Source organism: Arachis hypogaea, chromosome 4, assembly GCF_003086295.3.
Source record: "Arachis hypogaea cultivar Tifrunner chromosome 4, arahy.Tifrunner.gnm2.J5K5, whole genome shotgun sequence".
NCBI lineage: Eukaryota > Viridiplantae > Streptophyta > Magnoliopsida > Fabales > Fabaceae > Arachis > Arachis hypogaea.
The window spans coordinates 115,437,755-115,461,200 of record NC_092039.1 but is presented as its reverse complement, the minus strand read 5'-3'; the positions used below and the strand labels follow the sequence as shown (position 1 = coordinate 115,461,200).

The window sequence follows — 23,446 nt, the reverse complement described above, 5'->3', positions numbered from 1 at the left end:
ATTAAATGGTACATCAGATAAGTTTAAAAGATTTGAGTTGATTTTAGATAGATCCTTTTTTATCTATTAATTATATTTGGGTATAATAATATAAAAGTATTTTTTGTTTATTTATTACATGAAAAATATTTTTTTTAAGGAAAAAAGATCTTTTAAAAAAAATGTAAATGACAGCTTCTCAAAAAAGATATTTTTTTATTTTTCTAATGCTTTTACTTTTACTACTAGAAATTTGCCAAACACGCTAAAAAATAAAAAAAGATATCTTTTTAATAAAAAAAAGATATTTTTTTTAACAAATTAATGACGCCCAAACAAGCACATAATCTTATATAACTACTAGTTATGGCCACACACCTCAAACCTATTAAGCATAAATTCTATGTGTACATGATAATGATTTAGATATAGTTATCTTGGTGTAAACCTGTTAATTGATAATTATTAAATAATTTGATATGTTTAATTAAATTGTTATTTAATAATTTTAAATTATTAATTTTATTATAAATATATACAACTGCATATAAGTTTTTATTATATGTATATACAAAATTAAAAATTAAATCAATCATCAATTATTTATATATAAATAAATATATTATTTAATTTATTTATTTTTAAAATTTATTTTATATTATTAAATGTATTTTATACATAACTTATTTAGTGATTGATTTTTATATTAATATAACGTGAATATTATTATTATTATTATCTATACCAATATATAAAGCCAATATCAGAGTTTGGTGTCCAATTTTTATAGACACCATTTACCCTCAAATAATTTATTTTACAAATCAAATTTATGGACAAAATAGTAATAATACATTTTTGTTTATAATTAACAAAAAAAGTCATTAACTCATTAAATAACTGCTGCAATCGTGAGGAAATTAAATAACTGCTCCACTTATAAATATTCCTCACTGTTGTCGATCCTTTTTTCTGCATCTTGCTATCTTTTGGTTCTGACATGCATTTACTAAGAAAGGGACCCCTGCAAATCATTGTGAGAGGATTTGATAAGGAAATTGATACAATTTCTATGCCAATTCCATTACCAAATACAGGTGCCTTTTGAAAAATAATAATAGACGTCATGATAATACAAGTGGTTGGTATTTTATATTTACGGTTTATTTTATTTTTGAGTATTAATTTTTAATTTTTAAAAAAAATTCAAAGGACAAGTACTCTTTATCTTATTCCATTTTTTCATCTAAAGTTTATATTTTTTTGTATAATTATAAATCGAGCACTACTATTCAAATATATTCTGTAGTATTAAAATTTATCTATAAATATATTCTATATTTATTAAAATTTATCAATATTTTTTTTTGTATTGTTTGATACGTATTATCAAAGTCTATGTTTATTAATTGATACGTATTATTAAAGTCTATGTTTATAATTTCCTATAATATATTTGAATAGATCGAGCACTACTATTCAAATATAGAATATATTTATAAGTTTGTAAGGAATTTAATGAATAGCTTAAATATTCAGCTTATAAATATATTGGTTGAGCAACAACATAGTTCCAAAACTTTAATGGTAAATTGCTTTCAAAAATTAAGGCTCCAACCGTATTATAAATATTCCAAAACATGAATAGCTTGAGTAACAACATAGTTCCAAAACTTTAATGGTAAATTGCTTTCAAAAATTAAGGCTCCAACCGTATTAAGAATATATTGGTTGCTCTTTACAATGCCATTATTTTGTGGGGTTTCCACGTAGGAAGTTTGATAAATTATTTCTTAAGAATCATAAAAGGACTACATAATAAATTCTTTGCCATTATCAATTCTCATACATTTTACTTTTGTATGAAATTGAGTTTCAATGAGTTTTACAAAATGTGGAATCAAAGTAGCTACAAAAATATATTTTTCAAACAAAAGTAGAAATATATTCTATATTTGAATAGTAGTGCTCGATCTATTCATGTTTAGAAATATCTAGAAGTAGAAATGCTCCGCCATAACCGTTTCTTTTAATTAGGTATTGAAAAGTGATCTATTCATGTTTAGAAATATCTAGAAGTAGAAATGCTCCGCCATAACCGTTTCTTTTAATTAGGTATTGAAAAGAAGAGTTCGTAATTGTAAAGAAGAGTTTGCGAGTTTCTGACTGCAGGTATTGAAAATGCTCTGCCGCTACGCTATCCACAATCTCCGCCGTAACCGTTTCTTTTACTCCACCGTAACCGTCATAGTACCCCACCCCAAGGACGTTGAGTATCTGAACGCCACCATTCCGAAGCGTATCAAGATGTTCGAGTCCATCCAGGCCGAGCAGAAAACCCAGCGCCTCTCACTGGATCCAATCAAGGTCACACTTCCCGACGGCACGGTCAAGGACGCCGCCAAGTGGCAAACGACGCCGTTCGATGTGGCTAAAGAGATTTCGAAGAACCTCGCCAACAACGCACTCATCGCGAAGGTCAATGGCGTGCTATGGGACATGGCCAGGCCTCTCGAGCAGGATTGCGAACTCAGGATCTACAAGTTCGAAGACGACGAAGGCCGCTACACTTTCTGGCACTCTAGATCTATTCAAATATATTACCCTTCCTAATTAACTTTGGTGTTCAATATTTCTTTCCAATATTACCCTTCCTAATTAACTTCTGCACTTAACGTCAGTTATTCAGCTCTACAAAACTCCCACCAATTTCACTCACTTTAGTATATCTTTGATGTAACTTTCACGAGTTATCTTTCACCTCTTACCTGTTTCTGTCTTCTCATCTCATCTCTTATTAGTATTATTGAATACAGATAAATTTTTTTTATTTTATTTCATACCCAAAATTACTTACCTTCAATATTTTACTTGAAGTACTCTATCTAAATTAATTGTTATAAATTTATAAATAATGTTTTTTTCGTTTAGATATATATTTTGGTTATTACTATTATATTGTTTTACTTTTAACAACTATGATTTATATAAGAAATTATTTTATTTTTGGTAGAATTTAAAATACATTAATCTCATACTAATCATATATTTTTTTTTAAACATTCAAATACTCATAATAACAGTAGAATTAGTCCAAATCCAAGTAATAGATGGAACAGTAATAATATTAGTAGATATAAATTATCATTTTTTAAAAGGTTTAACTCATACTTAGTAAATTTTCAATTATTTATAATATAATATGTTACATATATCTATAATACACTTATGATTGATAATTATTCACTTAAAAATTTACGCTATTAATTTAATATTTAAATTTTATTTATTATGGTACTATTTTAATGTACTCTAAATTTTTATTGTGTGTTTATAATTTTAATGAAAATCATTCTTAGAAGAAATATTAATCTTATTTCTTAATTTTTTTGGTCCAGACAATATTAAATTATCTATATTAAAATATTTAGTTAATTCAAAAAGTATTATTTATATGTTAATAATTTGTTTTTTTTTATATTGAAGAATTAGAATTTGTCCAAATAATATACCAAATAATGATAATATTGGTTAGTTGTGTATACATATTCTATTAGTTTGTTAATTTTATATTTTGAATTATTTTTCATTATTTTTTTGTTAATCAAGGACTGTGGAGTGTGGAGAGTGGAGAACATTGGAAAGTTAAATCTAAGTTCTTTAATTTCAAGCATTGGGCCTTGAGACAATATCTATCTATACCAATATATAAAGCCAATACCAGAGTTTGGTGTCCAATTTTTATAGACACCATTTACCCTCAAATAATTTATTTTACAAATCAAATTTATGGACAAAATAGTAATAATATATTTTTGTTTATAATTAACAAAAAAAGTCATTAACCCATTAAATAACTGCTGCAATCGTAAGGAAATTAAATAACTGCTCCACTTATAAATATTCTTCACTGTTGTCGATCTTTTTTTCTGCATCTTGCTATCTTTTGGTTCTGACATGCATTTACTAAGAAAGGGACACCTGCAAATCATTGTGAGAGGATTTGACAAGGAAGTTGATACAATTTCTATGCCAATTCCATTACCAAATACAGGTGCCTTTTGAAAAATAATAATAGACGTCATGATAATACAAGTGGTTGGTATTTTATATTTACGGTTTATTTTATTTTTGAGTACTAATTTTTAATTTTTAAAAAAAAAATTCAAAGGACAAGTACTCTTTATCTTATTCCATTTTTTATCTAAAGTTTGTATTTTTTTTGTATAATTATAGATCGAGCACTACTATTCAAATATATTCTATATTTATTAAAATTTATCAATATTTTTTTTGTATTGTTTGATACGTATTATCAAAGTCTATGTTTATTAATTGATACGTATTATTAAAATCTATATTTATAATTTCCTAAACTATCTAAACTATTAATTATGTAAAGTATTGAATTTGACATTTACCAATTTTTTAAATTATTGCAAAAAGATTAATTAATTTAATATTATTCATCTGTCATACGATTGGCATATAAGAGATGTAAAAAAATTTATACTTACCAATGGTAGAATGAAAAATCTCTAAGTATATTTTGTTAATTTTTTTCTTTATTTTTAATATGTTCTATATTAAAAAATATTATTTTTTATTAATTATTAGATTGACATATAACACAATAAATATAATAAATATAGTAAAATACGAACTTTGTTAATTGATTTTTTAAATAATCTGACAACTTAAGATAAGAACTTTGTTAATTGATTTTGTTAATCTCTTTCTTATTTTTAATCTATTTTACATTGGATAATATTATTTTTTATTAATTATTAGATTGACATATAACATTTAAATGTGTTAAGATAAGAATTGTGTTATATATTTTTCGTTATTTCAACTTTCATGATTATTTCGTTCTCTTTATTTTTCTGTCATAGGTCAAGTAAGTTTTAATTTATTATTTTTCTTATATATATTCTATTTTAAAAATTATTTTATTTTTTTAGGTTTTCTAATATGTTTTATTATATTTTTCTTTTACTTTAAAAATTATATGGTCTGAAGAACTTTGTTAAACGATTCTAACCATATGATCAAGGAAGAAGTTTAAGATAATAAGTTTGAATTTTGGTAATTTATTGAGTCTAATTGAAATAAACACATTGAAATATAATAAACAGAATCATTAATGCAACATTTATTAATGAATAATTACTAAAAAAAATATTATCTATACCAATATATAATGGAATATGGAATTGTGGTATGCAATTTTTTCTTCTTATTTTACCCCTGTTTTCTTTTTATTAAAAATTGGCTTTATCCTATGACAGGAATTAAAAATAGATTTCAATAAAAAAAACTGCTACTACGTACTCAATTCTTTTTATTTTATTTTATTTTTTCGAAAACTGGCTTTAACCCACGACAAATTTAAAACTGATTCACTTTCAACCCACGACAGAATTTAAAGTTGATTCACTTTCAATAGAAAAAACTATTAATACGTATTCAATTTAAATACCGATTCACTTTCAGTACTTTACTCAAGAGAGTTAAACATCTGTTTCACTTTCAATCGTGCTCTTGCAATCATTTTTCTTCTGTGTCTTGCTACCTTATGTTCTGACAAATATAATTAGAAAATTCAACGAATCAGCAATCATATTATATCAACTAATATAATTTCTATTCCAAATCCATTGTCAAGTACAGAATTAACTACAATCAGACAAATGATAAGAGCCACCCATCATCATCATCATCATCATTTTGTTTCAGGTAACATAAAACTTAACATGTATAATGATAATTTAATTTTTTCGGCTATAAATTCAATTTTTGCTTAATATTTTAATTCTACTCTTTAAAAAATCTAGAATTGAAAGCGCGTGATAATGGAGTTGGTCCAAATAACAGACGTTATAGTAACATAATTGGTTAGTATTCTATAACAAAATTAATTAAATTAATATACACTATTTATATATTTCTGATGCTTATTATTTAACTTAAAAAAAATTACATATATAACAGAACACTCTTTAATAAAAAATACAAAAAGTTACTAGAATTTGGTGTCCAATTTTTTTAAACTTCGTATATCCTTACATAATTTATTTCATAAAATAAATTTAGTAGACAAAATAATAATTTTTTTAATATTTCATCTTTATCATATAGTATATAAATAATTAAAAAATTAAAATAAACAATGTATTCATAAAACTAATAATAACAAATAGAATAAAGAGAAAAAATATTATCATATCGCTTATTTTTTGTCATGTGTATTTTTTAATTTGAGTGATTAAATATATTTTACAAAGTAATAACTATAAAATAAAAATAAATTTATTGCTCTAAATTATTAAAAGAAGTATTGAGTACTCTTTAATTAAAATTTTTATTATAAATTTATTACAAAAAAATATTTATATTTCAAATTAATGTAGATGCTTGGGATAAAATATTAAAAATAAAAAAAATATGCATTTGCATTCTCATATTAAAAAAATAAATGAAGTCATTTTAAACAAAAAAAATACTACGTTATAAGATAATTATAAAAAGTTGTCAAACATAATAATTTTATTATCAAAATAATATTTATATATTGTGTTAAATTAATGTAACATAATGATTTTTAATATACTTTAATTTAATTTTTTTAGTTTCTATTTTAATTTATATATTTTCATATTTTAAAATTTTGGTAATAATATATATTTTTTATAATTTTAAAATAAAACCAGGAGAATTCTGACTTAAATACAAGCATAATGATAGAAGAAGAATACAAGAATATTGATATTTCATCTCATGTATTTAAATACATGGCATAAATAAAAATTAATCATTCTTATTATAAAATTATTTTCCATTTAAAAATTTAATAAATGGCAAAATTTGATCACAGTAAAATGGGTCATAATTTTATAAAAAATCTAAATACTATATTAAATATTATAAACAGTGATTGAATATATAATTTTCAAATTCTAAAATTAAAAACATAGATAAGGCTTTACATATTTATATGAGTTACTGAATCAATTTTTATTGAATAACTATCTTAAATATCAATTATAAAAAAATACTACTATATCAGCCAATAATATAATAATCATGAGACACGTAACATTATTTATTATTTAAAAATATATTAATTTAATAATATTAAATATGTAATAAATTCCTAATGTGAAATGTTAAAATATAAATACAAAAAATAAAGATAAATTAGAGTATAACAAATAAACTATTTTTTAAAAAATATTTCTGCAATTTTAACGGACAAAATACTCATCATATTGTTAATTTATCATAATAAATTAATAAATAAATTTAAAAATGTCACAAATTAATGGACGATATTCAAACTTTGAAAAAAATCAATAAAAAAAATATAATAGAAGAATATTATTTTTAAAATATTCTCTGTTTCAGAATAAAATTAAACAAATTTAAAATAATTAAAATCACCTTTATACGCGACATAAAAGTTAACTTTAATCATGATAACTAATTTTAATCTTATGAATTCAAATTATGCTTTTTATCTGTATTGCTCTTTAAAAATATAGGTCTGGAATCACATTATAATGAAGTTGTTCAAGTAAAAGATGTGGTGATGTCCTAACTGGTTAGTACCCTATATATTCAAAACATGTAATAACGTCGTTTTAAGTCATTTTGCCTATACATTAAATCTTAATATAGAAGATCAACAAAATTAATTAACTTAATTTACGTGATTTGATTTGGTTTCTGAGAACTAATTTTTAATTCTTTTAAGATAATCTAAAACATATTAAGTTTGTATTTTTTTTGTATTAGTGTAGGTCGAGACATACACCACTGCTACTAAATAATGCCTCAATCAATCTCTTATAATGAATCAGTTACAAACAATACTAAAAGCCATGCAAATATGAAGTTAGTACTCACTTACTCTACTTATATTTTTAATATTTTATCTTCATCGCATAATATTCATTTAAAATACTTTTTGTATTGAATAAATTAAGAGGTTTGATATTGTGCACTACTATATAAAATGCCTTCTGTTAAACAAAATTATGAATTCTATAATAAAAAAAATAAAACAAATAATTAACAAATATTATAAATTTTAAATAGGCAATACATTCATAAGACTAATAATAACAATAACTTTGTAATAAAATTTTGGTAACAACATATATCATTTAAAATTAAATAGTAAAATTAGAAAAGATCTACCTTAAACACAAAATAACAACTATTGTAAAATAGTACAAAAATATGTCTTATTTTATCTCATGTATTGTATAAATTATATGGATCCTTTTTATTATAGAATCTTTACCCAATTAAAAATTTAATAGATAGTAAAATTTGGTCATGGCAAAATGTGTTCTAATTTTTTAAAAAATATCAAAACACTATTAAATATTATAAGTCAATAGGTAACTAAACTAAAAATCCTCAAATTAAAAATATAGATAACATTGTATATATTTTTATGAGTTACCGGATAAATTTTTGTTGAATAACTAATTTAAGTACAAACTAAAAAAATGCTATTACAAATATTATTTAATATTATTTAATGGCAATAACCATAATACACATAACATCATTTAGTGATGAAAAATAAATCTTAATTAAATTACAGTAACTAAATAATAAGTCCTTGATGATAAAAAAATTATCAAATTAAAATTTAATAATGTATGAAATATAACATAAACGCCCAAAAAAAACAAAATAAAGTACAATGAATAAACTAATTTTTAAAAATATTTTCGCAATTTTAGCGGACAAAAACTTCATTATATCGTTATTTTGTCATAATAAATTTAAAAAATTAAATTAAAAATATTATAAATTAATAGACGATATTCAAAACTTTTAAAAAAATACAATAGAAAGTCACAAAAAAAAAAGAAATACAATAGAAGTATTATCATTCTGAAAATACTTTTTGTATATTTTAGAATAGTTGAGAATAAAAATTTATTCTATCGAATATTTCACCTCATATATTACCTAGAACTTTAAACTATGATGATTTTATATTACCTCTTTATTGTGTGATTTTATAATTTAACATTTTAAAGTGTTTTATAGTAATTTTAATTTCAATAAAATATGATATAAATTAGATAGCATTCTAATTACCGCGCAACTGGGGACTTTGAAAAGGATGTAGTAACCTTTAAAGACAAAATTTGTTATAAGAGGATGAGGAAGCCACAAGGATTTACTGCCAACATACCAAGTGTCAATTACTACTTCAAAGGAGGTGCTCATCTCGATTTACCTCCTCAAAATGTTTTTGAACAGAAACTAAAACGGGACACAGAATAGTTCTGTTTCAACATTGTCCCAGACCAGCAAGTGAATCTCTTGGGTGCCTACCAACAAGCTGACTTTAAGTTCATTTTTGATACCAAGAAAAATAAGCTGCAGTTTGGTCTAGAGAATTGTGCTCAAAACAGTTAATTAAATCAAATAAGCTGACTTTATGTATATGCTCCAGCTTTACCACTAATTAATAAATAAATCCATTCTCTAGTGAAAATTCAACGATGAAACAAGACACGAACGGAGGATGTATAGTCGTCAATATAAGTTGAGACATGAGTGAGCGATTGAAGAGGGATGATGATATATCAAGTAACACTTAAGTTGCTAGCTAGAAATAATGCAATGCATTGCTGTCATATATATATATATATATATATATATATATATATATATATATATATATATATATATATATATAAAAGATTGGATTTATTTATTAATTAGTGGTAAAGCTGGAGCATATACATACAGTCAGCTTATTTGATTTAATTAACTGTTTTGAACACAGTTACCAAATTGCAGCTTATTTTTTTGGTATCAAAAATGAACTTAAAGTCAGCTTGTTGGTAGGCACCCAAGAGATTCACTTGCTGGTCTGGGATAATGTTGAAACAGAACCATTCTGTGTCCCGTTTTAGTTTCTGTTCAAAAACATTTCGAGGAGGTAAATCGAGATGAGCACTTCCTTTGATGTAGTAATTGACACTTGGTATGTTGGCAGTAAATCCTTGTGGCTTCCTCATCCTCTTATAACAAATTTTGTCTTTAAAGGTTACGACATCCTTTTCAAAATCCCCAGTTGCGATAATTAGAATGCTATCTAATTTACTCACAAGTTTTTCATGGGCACCCATAAATGAATCAGTGGATTTCCAAGCCTCCTCCGATCAATCTGAAGCCTCTTGTCGTTTACTCCATCCAGTTGCAGAACAAAGTGATTTTTAGTTGCCTTAGTCATAAGAAGATCCACCGTCTGAACCTTGTTAACGGCTTCACTTCTGAGGCAAACCTCAGATAGGTTGGAGGAGGGTTTTTCACATGGCGCGGAACCATGCAGTATGAAAATTTCTTTGCTCTATATTGGCTTAGAAAAAAAGGGGACCAGGACTCATGCCAAAAATCACTGCTATCTGATAAGCATCACCAGCATTACCGTCAGCATTACCGTCATCGTCATAGTTCTTATAACCGCACCCGAAGACAATCCCTTTCACCTTTTTCCGTACCACTTGATGACGAAGTAGAGGGGAATCTGAAGGTCTCACTGGAAAGCACGCATGTGCTGTTGATGGATCCAGTTTTGTACTTCACCGTGTATATGCAGTGGCCTTTTTCATCGGAGCGACTGGTTTGCATAGGGGGTGACTTGAAGGCAGAGGTTGGTAGGTTCTTGACTTGCTATCCGAAAACGGTTCTTCTTTCTGAGGATAGCACCTATGGTTTTCATCTTGAATCTTGCATTTCTCACACTGAATCCATATTAAGTCGGATCCAGTGTCCAATGCTAACAGATAAGATTTGTAAGCGACATCACCCTCGATGTCGATGGTACCAATACCAATCTTTACTACCAAGTCTTGTTTATATAGGGAAACCAAGGGATTTACAAGGTTAGAATAATAAAATAGAGATTTTAGGGAATGGGATGGGATGAGCTCGAAGGACAAGCCATCACATAGTGACGATGGTGGTGGAGGAAGGGGTGATGACATTGATGATAAAACCATGAGGAAGAGGAAGAAAGCTAAAATCATCATTTTCATTAACAGTGGCGATGCCATATATAAATTAGGTATTGTTCTGCACGTATATAATAACCACACTACACACATATATATAGGCAAGCAACATCATGGTATCATATCAATTACAATTTTACAAGTGTTTTAATTAATGGTAAGGACTAGGACACAAATTCAAAAACTGGTGTGACATTTATGATTTAACAATTCTTTAGCTAATTATTGAAAAAATATGGTAACCAACTAATTTGGTAGCTGAAGTCATCTAATATGTTCATGGATTATTTTTAGAGTTATGTTAGATGGCCAATAATTTGTTAGCCAATATAGTCACTACTTACTTAAGGGGGATAAAATATAAAAATTTATTCAATCATGCTATTAATAAGTATTTGACATTTTATACAAAAGTTTATTATATTGGTATAAATAAGTTTGATTATGCATTTATTATATATTTAATCGATTATTTTATTATGACATATTTAATTAATTTAGTGATTAATTATTTAATTGAAAAATGTATAAATTAATATATAAATATATATGTTTATTTGATTATTGCTTTTTAATATAAATATTTTTTATAATGCATTCTGATTGTTGCCATTATTTGAGGTTTATCTTGGTAAAATATGTACTTACTGTGTTTGTAATACTTTTAGCTTACCTTGATAAATTAATTGATGTTGGATTTATTTTTGGCAGTTCCTATGTTTTAAGGATGAAAGTTGTTGTATTTGGAAAGATTATATCATGTTTGAAAAATATGTTTCCTACCATAATTATGATTGCTCTGATTTGTTAGAAAATATTCTTTTAACCAATTTGAACAGCATGTCTTACTTCAAAAATAAATCTTTGATTGATTATAAAAGATTGAGTAGAAAATAAGTCTATGATATCAAATGAGTTTTTTTATTATCAATGTAAATCTGTTCATAAATCAAGCATTTAGCATCATGTAATATGTTAAATAACATTGTTACTTGAAGTTTGATTAAAATGTTACAGGTTTGTGCTTTCCTTGGTAAAATAACATACATCAAAGGGAAGCCATGTAACATTTAAAAAAGGAGAGAAATTCAATCTTCAAAGGGAGTACTCATACTCAAATTTTTAGATTTCTTTCCATTTCAATTTTAATAATGTTTGTCATCAAGGGGGAGATTGATGAGTTTAAAATTGATGAATTTGGAAAACTCCAAGCTAATATTTGTGATGACTAAATATTATTACTTTGATAAATAGTAAAAATATTAATTCACATATGTTAATAAATTAATATTTCTGCTACGCAGGTATATTTGGACTGATAATAAAAGAATTCTGGTGCAAATCCAATTGTAACATGAATATTCAGCCTTGATGTTGTGATTATGTTGGCTGAAAACATAGTTATGATATTTGGGTCAGAAATTGTGATCCAAACCCAATTGGTTTAATATTTCAGCTGTGGTGAAAGAGCATATAATGAGTATGGCTGAATTGATTATTATGTTACTTGGATCAAATTGATCCATTATTACTTCAAGCCCAAATTTATTATGTTTATACAAAAATTTTAGTAAAACATACAAGCAACTATCTATCAATAATAATAATAATAATAATAATAATAATAATAATAATAATAATAATAACATTAACATTCACGTTATATTAATATAAAAATTAATCACTAAATAAGTTATGTATAAAATACATTTAACAATATAAAATAGATTTTAAAATTAAATAAATTAAATAATATATTTATTTATATATAAATAATTGATGACTGATTTAATTTTTAATTTTGTATATACATATAATAAAAACTTATATGCAGTTGTATATATTTATAGTAAAATTAATAATTTAAAATTATTAAATAACAATTTAATTAAACATATCAAATTATTTAATAATTATAAATTAACAGGTTCACACCAAGATAACTATATCTAAATCATTATCATGTACACATAGAATTTATGCTTAATAGGCTTGAGGTGTGTGGCCCATAACTAGTAGTTATATAAGATTATGTGCTTGTTTGGGCGCCATTATTTTGTTAAAAAAAAATCTTTTTTCATTGAAAAAAAAAATTTTTTTTAGCGTATTTGACAAATTTCTAGTAGTAAAAATAAAAGCACTAGAAAAATAAAAAAAGATCTTTTTTAGAAAGCTGTAATTTATATCTTTTTTTTAAAAGATCTTTTTTTTAAGAAAAAAAGATGTTTTTCATGTAATAAATAAACAAAAAAATACTTTTATATTATTATACCCAAATATAATTGATAGATAAAAAAGAATCTATCTAAAATCAGCTCAAGTCTTTTGAGCTTATCTGATGTAATATTTAATTTAAAGCATTAAATTAAATTGATAAATGATCTAACGGTTTATATTTAATTTATTTAAATTTATTAAAGATTACATCAAAAGATACAAATATTTTGATATTTTAAAATTCTCCCCATATAAAATTTGAGAATTAAACCCTAATTTTAACATATAAAATTTGAGAATTAAACCCTAATTTTAACTACTTGTTGCCTTCTTCTTCACCAGATACCTTCACGTTTCAACTCAAATTCTCAATTTCATTCAAATTCTTTTGAATTGTTTAAGACATTTCTCAAATCCTTTCTCAACCAATTCCAAATTGCAATCACTTTTCAAAATTCAACCAATTACAATATCAAAGTATTTTCAAATCAGACCAATTCCAATAATAAAACTCTTTAAAGTCAAACCAACTCAAGTATTAAATTATTTATAAAATCAGACTGACTCAAAATCAAACCACTTTAACTTCAATCCAAGAAAAACCACTTTTCATAATAATCAAGTAAATGACTTTTCCAAATCCATTTCTTATCAACAACCATACTTCACTCAAGCAATCAAACACCCAATAATTCAGTCCAACAAGCAATCACATCCACAAGACAAATATAATCACAGAAATATATCTTTTTGCATCAATATCTATTTATCACGACTCTGTAATGTAAATTAGATTTTAAGAAAAACTCCTACCTCGATTGCGATCTAACTACCAGACATAAACTCTTTTTCTTTCGGCTCGCATTCAGCGGCAGCTGCATCCGCAGTTCCGATTACTTTCACAGCAAACAAAAACGGCTTTTACTCCAACCATGCGATTACCGAAACTCGACCTAGAACGTCAATATTACGAAATTCTCAATAATTCATAGCAAAATAATAGCAGTAAGGATATCAAGGTTAAAATAACTTACTGCAGCTATAGAAAACACAACGATGGAGCAGCAAAGAACATAATCAGGGACCTATGCATCTGTCCTGATGGCAGTAACACTATTCCGATTGGTAAGGCAGCAGGGATATCAATAAAATCAGAATAGCGGAGCAAAATAGAAATAGAACAGATTCAAGAAAGGAGGAAGCAGTTACCGGTAAATCTGGCCTGGTTCCGACAACAGCGTATAGCCGAGTAACTTGCAACAACCAAAATCCAATAAGACAGAGGCTTCAGATACGGTCTCCGGCGGCCACGGAAACGGTTGCGCGACTCAAAACAGAACCAGGTAGAGCGGCGGTAGCCTCCAGCAACTCCGGTGAGCTTCTTCAACGACGGTGATGGCAAGAGCTTCGGCGGTGCTAACTGAGGCTGGACGGCGGCAGGAACGGCGGCGGTAGCTTCACGCAGCACGGCGGCGCCTATCCTTTCCCCCACCGCGAGCTCTCTGTCTCTCTCTCGCCCTCTGTTCCGATGACAGCGACGATGGCTCCCTTCGGCGACGACGACGGCGCGAATAGTAACAGCTGCGGCGGCGAGCTTCATCTGCAGCGAGGAACGGCGTAATAGCATCGTTCTTCTTCTCCTCTGGCTCGTGGTCGGCGGCGACGGGCGCGAGGTCAGTGGCAATCCGCGATGGTGGCGACGAGCTGGAGGACGAACGGCGGCAGCTGTGGCAGCGGTCTTCCTCTCCCACCAACGCTCTCTCTCTCTTTCTTGGATCTCCCCTTCTCTCGATTAGCAGCGGCGGCGGCGGTGGCAGTGACACCCATCGCGCCGCCTCCCTCTTCTCTTCTTTTCTTTCTTTCTTTCTTTCTTTCCTTATTTTCTTTTGTTTTCCTCTGCCGTGGGTGTAATAGGGGAAGGACAAATGGCGGCTAGGGTTAGATACAAGGGGAATTAGGATTTAATTTGGGGCAAATTAAAAAAATATATAATATTATCTAATAAAAATAACTGTTAAAAATTATTTTATATATTCTGATATTTAAAAAATAAATTTAATTTTAATATATTGATAATATAAAATATTTTATATAATATACTATTATAATTATTTTTTAATAATAAATTATATAATTAAAATATATATGTAAAACAATTTTTATATTAAAAATACATTAAATTTAAATTTTTAAAAAATTAGTATCCAATTTTAAAAATTTTAGTAATTAATCAAGATAATTATTCATAATTTTATGAAAATAAATTTTTTATTTTTAATTTAAAGAAAACACGAGATTTGTGTGGGTTTGGTGGGTCGGCCACGAGATTTGTGTGGGTTTCGTGGGTCGGCCACGAGATTTGTGTTTGCGTGGAGTTCACGCTTCATAAAACTCATGCTTGCTTTCCAACACACTAACTCACCTTCTAACATCTTTTTCACATAATTTCATGAAAAAAGTATATGGGTACTGCAAGGAATTTAAGTAAGGAAAATTATAAGGTACAGATGTTAATTGGTATAGAGCTAAAGAGATTTCTTTAAATACAACGATAGATTGACACGTAGTGTCGGTGAATAGCAGAAGTGTCACAGAAGAAGCAAAGGAGATGGCTCATAGCTGTTGAGCCGTGTAGCGCCTGAGCTCCGAAAATCCGTTACGGGAATGGGGTTTTTTAATTATTTTTTGGCCAGTGTTACGGGAATGCTATTGGATACATTGTTGTCGTGTTTCGGGCCTTTTGGATTTGAGTTTGAAGAAGTTCGGCCTCATTTGTTTTTTCATTTGTGATAATACTTGTTTGTTGAGAAAGGAATAAAATAAAAGTGGGCCGTTCAGGGCAAAGGATGTTAGGAGGGTAAAATTCTAAGGAGTAATACTATACTGAAGAGTTTTCTAACCAAACAAAAAAAATTATAGTAAAAAGTGATGATTTTTTGAAAAATAAAGATTATGTTTTTATGTAAAAAGAAATCCAGATTTTAAAAAATGCATTGCATATTTTTTTTTAATTTAGTTAAAATATTTATTGTTCATCTATTTCTATGCTTTATAAAAACAAAATCATTAAGATATTGGGAATTGCATTTTCAAAAAAATTTATTGGAATAAAAAGAAAGAAAAAAGTTAAATGAGATAAATTGAACCAATAATTAGTACAGATAAGCAATGTTATTATTATTATTTGTCTAATTAATCCACAATAAAAATAGAAAAAAATTTTAGTTTTCTAAAACTTTAAAAAATATAAATGGAGTGACCTTTGAATTACATAACCTAAGATTCAAAGGTGATTTTTTAAATGAATATCAGTTGATAAGACATTACATTCTTATAAAATTTTAGTTATAAATTTAAAAAGAAAGTAACAATTATTTTGATATCCATGTGGGTAATAATTCTATTGCTCTATCAACATAGATTTAGCAGAGAAATAAAAAAAATTGTATTTTTAAGATATAATACATATTTTTATTATATTAACAAAAAATGTAATAATAAAAGCTTAAAGTTATATCATTTATTTTTTAACAAGGACTTTTATTCAAACGATTTTTTGTTTTTTTAATTAAATATTTTATATTTTTTTAATTTGAGTAATATGAGTTGTCTTATTATTTATTTATTTTAAGTATCATATTTTTTAACAGATTTTAGACTTGGTCAATTTTTTAAAAAAACCATAATTAATACTCAATAAATAGTTACAAGATTGTTGACTTAGCATGTTTTGGGTGATTTTTTTTAATAAGAATACGGGTATATTTATTTTTAAAATGTAAATAAATTGATAAACATAGAAATGTAAATATAAATTCTATTAATCTATTTATTTAAGAAAATCGCCATAACAAAATATTTATAGAATTATATTTTTTAAATATGTTATATGTATATGAAAAATCAATAGCAGATTATTTGAATAAAACAAATTTTGTCTAATATTATTCATTTACAACTCTCTTAGAAAATTTATATTTCTTTTCTGTTTAGTTTTATGTAATTTTTTGAGCCTCTAACAAATTCAATATATATAAATAAACTATAGAACTCTAGCATGATTTACATATAAAGTAAAACACAATATAAATTGTGCTAGAGTTTCATAGTTTGCATGTATATTCAAATTTTATTAGAATCTACAGCGAATTACATATAGTTAAAACAGAATTGAAGTATAAGCTTTTTAAAAAAGTTATAAACGGATAAAATTAGATATATTAGTCTCTACAATATTAAATTAGCTTTTGTTCTTTTAGAATATTAGATATATTAGTCTATAATAAAATGTCTTTTAACTGTTTAACTCTATTTGAGAAGAGAAAAAATTAATGTCTTTTTATATTATTTAAAACTAATTTATTTAATAAAATATCATGAATTAAAATTTTAACTGTTTAATTCTATTGATTATTATTACTATTTGAAATTTGAAACACAATTAAATGTGACCATAAAAAAAGAAAAAAAATTAATGAGAACACCGAAGAAAATAAATTTTGAAAGATCAAAGAGTAATAAATTTTAGTCAAAAAAAAAAACAATAATATATTTTGAATCTCAAAGAGTAATAATTTTGAAATTTGAAACACAATTTGAGCGTCTACTAATTTCATCGGATTTGGATAGGTTTTTGTTGGTCAATGTTAATAAATTGAATGAATATTATTCGATCTGGACAAAAATAGAATTTTAGAATTATCTTTTTTTTTGTTGTGTGATATGAATACATAGTAATTAATTAATAATAAAAAATAATAACATCTATTTACGTTTTAGTATTTTTCAATTTTTGTGAATTAATAAAAGATAAAAAAATATTTTTTCCTTACACAATTAATTTCACGAATAAAGTATCAAAACGAATAATTGCAAAATTAGAGATTTTATTCACTGACCTCGATTTTGTAATCAAAACGATGGTTTATTTTTTGAACACTACAATGAAAAACTTGATCGGACCTTTGCTGATTACTGCAACGGTGTTAACGATGAAGAAATAGTGGATGTTAAATAGACGGATAAAAAATTAAAAAAAAATTGGATATTGACTAGATGGATGTTTCAAAGAAAAACAATTAAATTTTTTATAATCAAAGAGAATGATACACGATTTCAATGGTGGGATTGAATAATTAGTGATGGATTATTCACCATTTTATAATGTTAATATTAAGGAAAAGATAAGATTAGTTTATCCACATCAAAATAAAACAGCAAAAATTGAAGATAGAATTTTAAAGATAAGATAGATGAATAATAAGATCATTTCTAAAAAGATAACAAGATTGATGTAGGCGCAGGACACATTTCAATCGATTGGGTAGCATTACCAATCGATTGAATTTGGCCAAAAATTCAACTTCGTCACCTTCCAATCGAGTGGATTACATTACCAATCCATTGAATTTGGCTAAAACTTCAATGTCATCACTTTTCAATCGATTGTATTTGGGAAATTCATGTTGTTTTCGTGAATTCAATCGATTGAGTAACAAAAACAATTGATTGTTTTTGGGCATTCATTCGATTGGAAAGTATAAACAATCGATTGGTTTAAGTGAAAACCATTCTACCTTACCACTTTCAATCAGTTGTTTTGTGATACACCGTAATTCAATCAATTGAGTTACAATTCAATCGATTATTTTGATAAACCAATCGGTTGAATTTCAAGGAAACACGATTTGGAAGCCATAGACGAACGTTACGAGATCAAATTTAATATTTTAATCGATTGGAATGGCCAAAAGCTTTATTAGGATCAATAGAGGATATAATTGGTTGTTATTTTTGTATTTGATTATTAATAAATATAATAGATAATTGATAAAATAATAATTTATAAAATGAAAAACAGTGTTTATAATTAAATAAAATATATGGGGTTACTTTGTAATTAAAATTAGTTCAAAGACTATGTAGCAATTATTAAAAAAACTCTAAAAACATGTTTTCTAATGGGATCATTAACTGGTCCAAAGGTTTTGGGACCACCAAATCCTGAACCGATGAGTGACCTAGTGAGAACTCTTGTAATCTTCACTCCTATTCTAGTGGTAAGTTATTTTTTTTTTAAAAGTTGTTGAGATCTCATATTTAAATATATGAGTATATTTGTATGTAGTTAAGATTTTGCGCTCCAAGTTGGCCTCCATGAGGTCGAACACACTGACAAAGTGAATTTGATATTTATATATAGGCTTTGTCTGATTCTTAAGCCTTGTTTTGAGTTTTGTGATAGGATATAAATAATAGTCAATATATTATTTTTTATTTATTTAATATAAAATATAAATCAAATAATTTAAAGTGTATATTATTCTTCGATTATAAAAAAATCCTAAAAAATAAGAGCATATATAATTATATTATTCGTATGTTAATTTTGCACTAAAATTTACATTAAAACTTTTTTAATGTTTGTTGCGATAATAAAAAATAAAAATTATGTCCATCTATAATTTAAAAATTTATAAATAATGAATAGCAACCCTAAAAATTGTGTTAATCCTTTCTGATATTTAAAATTCAAAATTTTAAACACAACTAAAAGTGACAATAACCCAATACTGGACGGTAAAATCCGTAGTGAACCGTTGAAAACCGGTCAACCCCAATAAAGACTACTCCGACCAAACAGCTTAGTATTGACAAATTGAGTCAAATTTACTGAGGAACGGTTCGAAGCCTCTCCCTCATAACTGGAGAAACCTTGCACTGCCAGTAGGCTGCTGTTGTTTTTACTGTTATATATGCAAAATTAAATATATATAAATATCTTTCATGAGTTTCATCAAATAACTTACGTTGAATGTGTTTATTTTAATTTTAGTTATAAACTCACTCATTCTTAAATTCACTATGTTTGACGGTCCAGTCCGATGTTTGGGCCGCGTAACGAATAAAACCGGTACGAACCGGTCATATCCAGACTGAACCGTTAAAAACCGGTCAAGTCAAGTTTAAACCACTTTGAATTTTAGTTATAAACTCAGTCATTCTTAAATTTACTAGAATTCCTTCTCCAGTCCGATCTTTGGACCGCATAAGGAATAAAACCGGTACGAACCAGACATATACAGAAAGAACCGTTAAAAATCGGTCAACTCTACTCTAAACCGGTCCGATCAAACCGCTTCGTATTGAAAATTAAATCAAAATTCCTGAGGCAGGATTTGAATCCTCTCCCTCATTAATGGATTCTTGTGTTTACTATTATATATGCAAAATTAAATATATTAAAAAATATCTGTCATGAGTTTCAACCAACTATTTTACTTTGACTTTATTTATTTTAATATTGGTTATAAATTCACTCAATCTTAAATTCGTTATATTTTTATTTAACAATAACAATTAACTCACTTAATTTTTTTCGTAACTATATAGTATCTGTTATTATTTTTTAATTAATATTTGTAGTATATAATACTATAATAAATATAAATTAATTAATACGTTGTTGAAGACTAAAAATAATAGTTATTTCAATATAAAAAACAGAATAAAAGATTTGTTCTTCTTGTTCTATGATTTTTGTAAATAACTTGAAATTTCGAAAATTTTAGTGAAAAGATGTATTTTAATTTTTAATTTTAAATGTTTAATTTTTTTTAGTTTTAGTTGTATTAGACCGAGTTAACCAGTTTCAAACAGTAAACTACCAATTGAACCAATCACCCAATAACCCAGTAATCTGATCGGTTCGATAACCGATTTGGTTCTGACAACTATCGTTCTTACCCATGTCTTGTGTGACATAAAAATCTTTAATTCCCACCGAGTTGTCTTCTTTCTCATTAACGTTTGTGCAAATTATAATAAATATACTCGTCGTTTATTTAATTGTTTATTTGTATTTAATTTATTTTAATTCTAATTATTATAGGACTCGTTTTGAAATTATTTATATTTATTAATTTCAATAATCAGAAACTCAGTTGTTCATTCTTTTCATAGTTGTATAATACCTGAACATTATTTTATAACAACTAGTTTAATATATATTAGTATATATTAAAGAAAAACTGAAAGATAAATTATTTAAATTTACAAGTCATAGGTTTTTCAATTTAAAAAATTAAGAACATACTCGTGGATAATTCACATCGGAATAAAGCTTAAGGTCATTGCCATCATTGTTGGGAAAATGATGAATGTCGGTTTCGGATAAGCTCGAGTAAAATTGTAGCACCCTAAGGAATCGAAATTATTTGCAACAATTGCAGTTTCACAGTCAAACAATCATTGAAGGGTAGTTTGGTATATGTTAATAGAGGTATTAAGTTACGTACTCATCTAGATGCACCAGCGAATGAAGTGGTCGTTATGCGTGAGAATATTGAGTGACGACAATGCGCATGCAAAATGTGAAAATTAATAAAGACGTAATGTTCGTTGCATGGTGGTCCGAAACACTCCATGCATGCGCAAGTGACTGAACGAGTTAACCCGAAATCAATTCGAGCTCGGATAAAACATGGGTTAGCCTCAAACCGTGTTGACATGCAGGTGAAGTAAAGATGTTTTACATTGCTTTGAGATAATCTTTTTTTTTTTCGTTGTACAAGGAATAGTAGTAGAAACAAAAGTATAGTAAGACATATCATTATACAAATTGAAAATGACTAACTTTACCATTCACCACCAAGGAAGACTTGTTACTTGTGAACGGAGTCGACCGAAGACAGCGAAGGTTATCGGAAACCTGTTGCCCAGCAAACTTGGACTGTCGCTAAATAAACTGGTAGAGCGGCAAGCTTGCTTGTCACCGTGGCCTTTTTAAATGTGAAATTGGCCACGGAGTGCAACAGGGGAGAGATTGCTAGTAGTTGGAGTCTTAGACAGTTGAGGAAATGTTTGCCGATTTCACCCAAGCCCATAACCGCATTCGCCTACGACCATACACGGTTGGGAATTTTGGTGTGCATGCCGGGGATTGTGGTGGGTTGCATCTACCCATTTTCATTTCTATGTAGTGCCTTCCCTAATTGAGTAGGTGTATCAATTGTGAGGTGAGCCGGGACTAACCCGTTGGTCATGTTTCAGGTTTGTGTGAATGAGAACCCTGGTATATATATAGGGACGGGTGACTTGGCCTTGGCCCATTCTTCCATTGTTTGCTTGTTAAATAGATTATTAAAATGCGACGTCGTTTGCACGCTCCTCTTGGGCTCCCAAGTTACCCGCCAAATCGCATTCGTGGTCGACTAGATTCTGGTTGATGGGACATGGTGATTGACAAGGGAAGCTTTTCCATATTGTGTTCTTCGGGACACGAGCTAGACGATAATGACGATCTTGGACATCCAATTTTTGGGTTGGTATCAACACATGGCTCAGGGATTGGTCAGATACGTCTTCGTCTTGCTCCTAGCTCAACCTAAGAAGGGCATTTCGGTCACACGGCATAAATGGTGTTGCATAGTGATGAAGCATCAGGACTCTTCCGTGTTTGATAAGAAGGGATGCATGTTGCCTTGGTACTCTTCCCGAACAAGAGCACGTGATGTTATTCTCTCAAACACTCCCACTGATAGGCTAAGTTGGGGTAATGTGTCAACTCCTATAACCATACAACGGGCAAGTATTCATCACGGGTGACTCTAACCAATGGGAAACGACAAAATGCTTCCTGTGTAGGGGTGTGCGTTTCTGCCAAGGGCATGCTCATGCGGGACACGTTCTCCATGCTTCCGCGAGACGTCTTCTCAACAAAGCCACGCGTGATGGAAACCCTTGTAAGTAGCATCCTGTAATATGTTATTGCCATCCATGTTATAGCTTTAGTCATGTACAGGTCACTTCATTCGCAGGGATGAGGCCTGTGGCATTCCGTGATTCACGGTAATGCCCAGTTGATATGTCATGTTCGTTGTCGGCAAGTAGCTGTGTTTTCAATGTCTTTATGTTGCGTTATCGACATCGTTCACTTCATGGTGGCATGTGAGGCCTGCAGAATAATATATCCTTACCAGCTTACGGATTTTGTAGTTCTATGACCACCTTGAACACTAGTTTGACTTCACGAATATCCAGGGGCGCATTCTGGAAGTGCAATAGTGCGGTAGTTCTCGACAAGTTCATTCGTGCTTTGTAGGGGTGTTGAGTTCTTCAGTTGCTAATGGAGGTTGTTGGGATGGTTATTTCCTGCGTCGGGACTAAACTCGGCCACATGTTGACTTGGGTGATCCGCT

General features: G+C 27.8%; 1 protein-coding gene across 8 annotated transcripts; it reads right to left on the bottom strand.

Moving 5' to 3' along the window:
* Positions 1–677: 677 nt before the first annotated feature.
* LOC112797435 (uncharacterized) lies at positions 678–15,499 on the bottom strand. Of its 8 annotated transcripts, none has more exons than XR_011881419.1 (4): positions 14,457–15,191; positions 14,282–14,360; positions 14,061–14,200; positions 678–1,003 (listed from the first exon to the last, which is right to left on the bottom strand). XR_011881419.1 is itself a non-coding variant. In XM_025840352.3 (3 exons), the coding sequence occupies exons 1-2, from the start codon at positions 14,872–14,874 to the stop codon at positions 14,287–14,289; spliced, it is 492 nt and encodes a 163-aa protein (XP_025696137.1). In that variant the 5' UTR covers positions 14,875–15,197; the 3' UTR covers positions 13,828–14,200; positions 14,282–14,286. The 8 variants fall into 8 exon arrangements, 2 of the variants coding, with proteins under 2 accessions (XP_025696137.1, XP_025696138.1); XR_011881422.1 differs by having other exon boundaries at positions 14,282–14,345; positions 14,457–15,180; XR_011881421.1 differs by lacking the exon at positions 678–1,003 and adding an exon at positions 3,660–5,562 and having other exon boundaries at positions 14,282–14,345; positions 14,457–15,499.
* Positions 15,500–23,446: the final 7,947 nt, after the last annotated feature.

Coding starts and splice junctions, on each gene's coding strand:
- LOC112797435 (XM_025840352.3), bottom strand. CDS start 14,874: ATGCTATTACGCCGTTCCTCGCTGCAGATGAAGCTCGCCGCCGCAGCT. Junction 14,361..14,456: donor GAACCAGGCCAGATTTACCG/GTAACTGCTTCC, acceptor CAATCGGAATAG/TGTTACTGCCATCAGGACAG.